Source organism: Rutidosis leptorrhynchoides, chromosome 8 (assembly GCF_046630445.1).
Source record: "Rutidosis leptorrhynchoides isolate AG116_Rl617_1_P2 chromosome 8, CSIRO_AGI_Rlap_v1, whole genome shotgun sequence".
NCBI lineage: Eukaryota > Viridiplantae > Streptophyta > Magnoliopsida > Asterales > Asteraceae > Rutidosis > Rutidosis leptorrhynchoides.
This window is the reverse complement of record NC_092340.1, coordinates 49828149-49835975: the sequence shown is the minus strand read 5'-3', so window position 1 is coordinate 49835975 and position 7827 is coordinate 49828149. Positions and strand designations below refer to the sequence as shown.

Genomic DNA, 7827 nt, shown 5'->3' with positions numbered 1-7827 from the left:
TCCGTAGAATTACGGGATTTTAAAGCAAATTTTTTTGAAAGATATGTTATAACATGTAGATAAAATAACATAATTCATCAAGTTCTACGAAATAGAAAACAACAATGTTTAACTAAATACTCGAAAGAACGACAATCAAAACACACACCACAAATCAATAGATAGAAATTGTCACATGCAATAATATATAACTAATTACCTCAAAACATAGACCAAAAAGAATTATATAATCTGATAACAATATTACCTCAAAAGACACACCACAAATCAATAGATAGAAATTGTCACATGCAATAATATATAAACTAATTAATCTCTAATTGTTTGAAAACTATTTATAAACTTTTTATATAAACTTCTACTGTTATTTATAACGTTGGTCAAATTGTTATTGACCCAAACAAAAACAAAAAACGGATTAACAACAAATTCAGGAACAGAAAGGAATTCATTAGCAGAGATGAATCCACCACTATTACGATCCAACTGACAAAACCAATGATACAATGAAACTATCTCATGTTGTGAAACTATCATCAAATCAGATTAAAAAAATAAATTAATCAAAATTACAAAACCAGTTAGCTAAAAAACAATTATTTGATGACTTACATGTATTGTTGCAATATTCTTGGACTTCTTCGATATCGTATTGAGTGAGCATTGACGATGTATTCCCCATGACCCACCCGATTAGACCCCAACATGCTACGGTCACCCCGTGCTACTTAAAACCTTAGCCAATGTGCCACCTTTGACCCACCCGATTAGACCCCAACATAGGCTTAGATTTGGACCTTGTCATGACAATCAATATGAATTATTTTAGCAGACAAAATTGTTAATATTCATAAAAATGATAATTGAAATGAATACAATACCTTAGGTTTGGTATCACACTTAACATCCAGTTGCTAAACTCTTAAAGTAAGTTAACCATCAATCTGTTTACCAAATATCAACAGTGCAAAATGGTATCCAGGCTTCAATGACAAGAACAATCAATTGAAAGTCTCTTACAAAAGACATTACATAAAACACCTTCATAGTAAATATATTTAATATGAATATAAATTAAATATATATATCATAAAAGTAAACCTATAGATATAAAGAATAAAGAATCGTGAATAAATAACCATTATAACTCTTAAAAAACAAAAACCAAACCATGGGGATAATCACATAACACATTAATCAAATTCAGAATAAGGGTTTACTGGATTAGAACTTCCGTGGGCAAAATTAGAAAAACATATTAAATCCAGTCACCAAAGTTGCTCATCTCCAACCCTTTTGGCCCCAAACATTACCAATTATTAACAGGCCATTTTAAGTAGATCAAGAGAAACCAAAATCATTCAAAGTGGACAAAATCAAAGATACCAAAATACCTAGAAAAAATGTTTTGCTCTAAAAAGTGATTGCTCTCATAACCTTCATTCTTCAAACTGCATTAGAAACACCATCACAACTTCGTATAAAGCATGTAAAATTAGTAAACGGGTCAATATTACCACATGTATTTGATACATTTTTAGAGTTTTGGTTAAAAGATGATATGTTTTCCTTCATACAACCATCGTCATGTACCTCTTACCACATTCCACAACGATAACCCAGCTTACTTTAATCAATACCCGGATAGCATGTTAAGGTTTCACCTTCTTTTTCATTTAAGCATTTCATTACATGACCATAATAAATCATACAACTTAAAGTCTTAATTCAGTCCAAATTAAGTAATCATGTTAATATCATAGTTGTATTAGAAGAAGTATAGAACGACAAATGAAGAGTACTTACAAAATTATCTTCTTCCATTTAAAGTAGTGCTTACAAAACCATCACATGTATCTTCTTCCATACCAGCGGATTCACGATTTCAAGCAAAACTACACATATATTATCTTGAATCTAACTTAAATGACAAATAAAAACGAATAGATAAATACCTTAAAGTAGTGCTTTTCAAAAAAAAAAAAAAAAAAAAAAAAAAAAAAAACGAATAGATAAATGAAATAAAAAAATCTGGATAAAATACCTTAACGATGCAAGAGACGGATACGGTAGCAATTTATTGGTTTTCTTCATCCTGAAAACAGTTAAGATTTCTCAATGCAATTTATTGATTGTTATCTAACTTAAATTGATTATGATATAACCAGTCAAGATACCTTATGTAACACTATCGAATCGATCGTGTTATTTAACAACACCCTTCGTTCTTGACCAAAAACTGAAACCCCAATTTCAAATAATAATCGGCGGTCGCTGCAATACTTCTTATCTTGAATGAAAACCCAAAAAAATGACTATCTAAGTTGAAGAAGATAAAGATTTCAAAATCTAAAAAACCCTAAAAATGACGGGTAGGAAGAACGAATCTGGAAAGATTAGTAAGAACATTTCAAAAAATACCTGATTCATCGATTTGTGGAAGAAGAAGAAGATGAAGATGCAGAAGTTTAAGATGGATGAGGATGGTTTCTTCATAGCTATTTGATTTTGAAATTGGAACATAGAAAAAGGGTGAAGCCACAGTGAAGGCACAGGTGGGCACTTTTCTGCTCCGTATCTTTGATTTACTTTTTTACTTTTTTTTTCTTTTTACTTTTTTAATTTAATTTATTACCTGTATTTAGAGTAATTAATTTGTTAAGATTTTTTTAATGTAAAAATAAATGATTAATGATGTCATCACATGAGGGTTAGGAGGTGCCATGTGTCCCTTTATTTTATTTTTTTAAGGTATGGTAAAAAAAATTAAAAAGTGATGTCATATTTATGGCATTTTACTAGTATTTAGTAGAATGGCCAAATATGTATAAAAACATTATACTCCCTTTTTACACTAGGCCTTTTCATTTCAAAATTTTGTTAGGTATATTGAAAGGAATAAATTATAACATATACCATATATTAATAATAAAAAAAATGTATAAGCCAGTAAAACATTAAAAAAATATATGCGTTGTTTGTGAAGTAAATAAAAGTATAAAACCTAACAATTTGAGCAGAAAAAAAAAATAAAAAAAGTTTATTAAAAAAAAAAAAAAAGTATAAAACCTGTCTTATCAAAATTGATCAGAACTAAACAATTTGGTGATGATTATGTACGACATTTCCTACGGGTAAATAAAACAAACGGGATTTTTGGTTTAATGTTTACTCCGTATTTGTTTATGTTTATTTATTATTATAAAATTTTGTTAATTCTGCGAAGTTGGGTTAGGCCCATTTGGTTGTGGGTGGAGTGGCGCATTAGCAATGGGAATTTTGGGTTCGGGTGTCCGACACTGATGGTAACAATGACTTTCCATCTTCTTTTCAGTGAATTTCCATATCGATGACGTTGGAGGTCCTTCGTCGGGCAAGAGCTCTAGGTTTTTGAGGAGGCCACTATTGACTACAAAGAATATTTGGTCGAAGGAAAATTGATTGGTTCGAGGTTGTTGGTCTTGCAAACCAATGTTTTAATCTTGACCAAATTAACTCCGTAGCAATCAACCCAAAAACCAACAGCCCATTTAATCGCAAACCTTTTTATATCTTTACAGCCAAAAATATGGAACATCACCCCTCTAGAAAATCATGTGTATCCCCTCATCCACACAAAACAGTTAGTGAATTCCCTAATAAAAAACGTAACAGTCGCTCAGGAATACCTCTTCAAAAAGCTCCCCTCAGTCTCAAACTCTTTTGGAAAGATCTCTGAACTGTGATGATCTACGTTCAAAGTTGAGAATTATCGGAAGAAAAGATACAAAACCATGAGGTATTCTTATTTCGTGTCTTGTAAAAAAATAGTTAATCAATAAAGAAAATTTCACCAAATATTAAAAGGTTGGGTATACATGATCAAGACAAATTAAATTGGTTTAAAAAACTTTGCTATAGTGAAAAACCTAATATTATAACTCTTCAGGAAACTAAAAGGAAATTTTTTTCGGAAAAATGGATTGAAAGAGTATGGAGTAACACTCATTGTAATTTCGGGGTAAAAAATTCAGTAGGTAAGTCGGGTGGGATATTGACAATATGGGATCCAATTTTTTTCAAAGCTATCGAAAGAGATTCCTTCATTGCTGTAAAAGAAAAATGGATAGATATAGGTACGGAAGTAGTTATAGAAAACGTATATGGACCCCATTCCGATGTTGCAAAAAAGAAAATGTGGTTGGAACTCTCGGAAATAATGAAATTCGATGGGGTGATATGGACTATTTGCGGGAATTTTAATGAGGTCCGCTTTAGTACCGAGAGGAAAAACTGCAAATTTAAAGAAGGTCGGGCAACTCTTTTTAATAATTTCATCAAAGAAAATAGTTTGATAGATGTCCCACACGGCGGGCGTTTATACACTAGAATTAGTGATAATGGACGCAAGTTTAGCAAACTTGATCGGTTTTTAATCTTAGAAAATTTCTGTCAACTATGGCCAAATGCAAACGCCTTAGTTCTAGATAAAAAAAAAACATACCGACCATTGACCTATCCTGCTAAAAGACTGTGATATCAAATTTGGTCCTAAACTGATAAAAGTATTCGAGGAATTGATAAACCACAAAGAAGCAAAGGAAATCATAGAAAAGGCCCAATTTAAATATGTCATGAGCTAGCGGCCTGATTGTGTAGTTTAGGACAAGCTAGAGAATGTTAAACAGGACCCACGAAATCATTTCTCCATATCTCAAGGTAAGTTTGTTGGGTTTTTTAATTGTTTCCATTTATGTGAAAGTTATCCAATTATCTGAAAGTTATCCAAGCCCAACAAAATTTGGCCCAATGGTTGTTTTGACTTGGTCAACCATCAGAGGCATCTTAATTCAAACAAGTGCAGCTGTTATTCACTAGAGAGTGCAGGAGAGATCAGAGTGTGAGATCAAGAAAAAGAGTGAAATATTCCAATTTCCGTCTACAGTGTACAGCAACTCAGTAAATCGACGATCCCCGGAGATCCGACCGTTGAATCTTCTTCATTTTTGGGCTGTGTCTTCCTGACATCAGTGCAAACATTTTCAACCGTTGAATTCATCTAAAAAGTTCTGTAGCTCGTGATTTTGCTGCTGGAACAGAGGGCAGTTTATTGGTAGTGTTGTTCATCTTTTGTCTTTAATTTCTTCATATACTTGTTGATTATTGTTGTTCAAGAGTATGATGATGTTGTATACCTCTAGTTGAGCTAGAGAAGGATTATTGTATTGCTCTCTTGTTGATGATAGTGGAACATTAAGTGGCTTACGAGTCCCGTGGTTTTTACTCTCGATTTTGAGAGGTTTTTCACGTAAAAAGTCTCGTGTGTATTGTGTGTGCTCAATTATTTTGTATTTGCTGATTTGGGACAGAATTGGGGCTGATTTGTGGTGATTGTGGTATACCTTATTTGTTAGTTTTCTCACAGGTTCATATGGGTCGGGAAATGCTTGTCAAACGGATGTTTGTTTTCGTTTTATAGATTGCCCGTTGTGACCATTTTCCCATCAAATTGGTATCTAGAGCTAGGTTTTTTGATTGACTTGTGTGAAAGATGGAAGCTAATACAAGTAAAATGATTAGTTTAAATGGTTCAAATTATCATGTTTGGAAAGGCAAGATGGAGGATCTTCTTTATGTGAAAGATTATTATTTGCCTGTTTTTACTGAGGATAAACCTGAGGAAAAATCTGATGCTCAATGGAAAATTTTGCATAGACAAGTATGTGGGTACATTCGGCAGTGGGTTGATGATAATGTTGTGAATCATATTACTGGGGAGACTGATGCTAAAGCCTTATGCAAAAAGCTTGAGCAGTTATATGAACGAAAGACTGGGAATAACAAGTTGTTCTTAATTAAGCAGATGATGGCTTTGAAGTATCATGATGGGACTCCTATTACAGATCACCTAAATGCATATCAGGGTATTATAAATCAGCTTGCAGGTATGGGTATCAAGTTTGAGGATGAGATTCAAGGTCTCTGGTTACTTGGTACATTACCGGACTCTTGGGAGACTTTTAGGACATCTTTGTCCAACTCTGCACCGAATGGTACTATCACCATGGAATTGGCTAAGGGTAGTATTTTGAATGAAGAGATGAGAAGAAAGTCACAAGGTTCCTCTTCACAGTCAGATATCTTGGTCACAGAAACGCGGGGGAGAAGTCATAGTAGAGGTCAGGGTAAAAGAGGCAATCATCGTAGCAGCTCACGCAAAGGTAAATTTGCTAATGTTGAGTGTTATAATTGTCATGAAAAGGGGCACACAAAGTGGTATTGTCCAAAGTTAAAGAACGAGAAGAAAAAAGCATATGACAAGAATAAACAAAAGAAAAGTGATGGCGGTGATGATGATAAGGTTGAAGTTAACGCTATCACGGATGAGTTCTTTGTTTGTATTGATTATGATATGATCAATCTTACTCATGATGACACGAGTTGGATTGTTGATAGTGGTGCTACATGTCATGTTGCAATATGTAGAGATCACTTCTCATCTTACACTCCAGGTGACTATGGATTTGCTAGGATGGGTAATGCCGGGTTATCAAAGATCTTTGGTATTGGAGATGTTTATTTGAAATTTGACACGGGAATGGAGTTAGTTTTGCATAATGTAAAACATGTTCCGGATATGAGACTTAATGTCATTTCAACAGGCATTCTTGATGATGATGGTTATTATAACGGTTTTGGTAATGGTATTTGGAAACTAACTCTTGGTTCTATGATAGTGGGAAGAGGCAAGAAAGACTCAAGATTATACATAACGCGTCCGAAGATCATCCAGAACATTGTTAACGCAGTGGACAATGTTGATTCTACCGAGTTGTGGCATAAAAGACTTGGCCACATGAGTGAAAAAGGGATGTCTATCTTGTTTAAGAAGAATGTGTTGTCGGGTGTTAGTGATATTAATTTGAGTAAGTGTTCTCACTGTTTGGCAGGTAAACAGACCAGAGTTGCATTTAAGAGTCATTCTCCTTTTCGAATGGAGAACGTACTTGATCTAGTACATTCGGATGTGTGTGGGCCTATGAAGACTAGGACACTTGGTGGATGTTCCTATTTTGTTACATTCATCGATGATCATTCCAGGAAGGTGTGGGTTTATACCTTAAAGTCAAAGGATCAAGTATTTGAAAAGTTTAAGGAATTTCATGCACTAGTTGAAAGGCAAACGGGGAAGAAGCTCAAGTGTATTCGGACTGATAATGGCGGTGAATACATTGGGAGCTTTGATGCTTATTGTAAGGAGAATGGTATTCGGCATCAAAAGACTCCACCAAAGACACCTCAGTTGAATGGCTTAGCAGAGAGGATGAACAGAACTTTGGTTGAGAGAGTTAGATGTTTGCTTTCACATGCAGGGTTATCTGATTCCTTTTGGGGTGAGGCTTTAAATACGGCAGTTCATATTATAAATCTAACCCCTTGTGTACCTTTGCATTTTGATGTTCCTAACAGGGTTTGGAGCGGCAAAGATGTTTCTTACCATCATTTACGAGTCTTTGGATGTAAAGCATTTGTTCATGTTCCTAAAGATGAAAGGTCAAAGCTTGATATGAAGACTAAGCCATGTGTATTTCTCGGCTATGGTGAAGATGATTTTGGGTACAGGTTATATGATCCAGTTCAAAAGAAACTTGTACGAAGCCGAGATGTTATTTTTTCAGAAGATCAAATGTTGAAAGATGTTGATAAGACAGAGTCAGTTCCTCAACACAATGCCGATCTTGTTGATTTGGATCTAGTTCCTCCACAACATGTTGATTCAAATGTTGGAGATGATGTTCAGAATGATGAACATGGTACTGATGATAATGATGCTCCGGAGCAGGTAGA

The 7827-nt window shown here is 34.1% G+C and overlaps 1 protein-coding gene across 1 annotated transcript; it reads right to left on the bottom strand.

Annotated features, from left to right (window-relative positions):
* Positions 1–309: 309 nt before the first annotated feature.
* Positions 310–2526, bottom strand: LOC139863379 (uncharacterized). Its single transcript, XM_071852017.1, has 7 exons — positions 2422–2526; positions 2178–2290; positions 2045–2095; positions 1807–1895; positions 882–1451; positions 613–797; positions 310–530 (listed from the first exon to the last, which is right to left on the bottom strand). Exons 6-7 carry the CDS (start codon positions 680–682, stop codon positions 310–312), a joined length of 291 nt encoding a protein of 96 aa, XP_071708118.1. The 5' UTR covers positions 683–797; positions 882–1451; positions 1807–1895; positions 2045–2095; positions 2178–2290; positions 2422–2526.
* Between the last annotated feature and the right edge of the window lie 5301 nt (positions 2527–7827).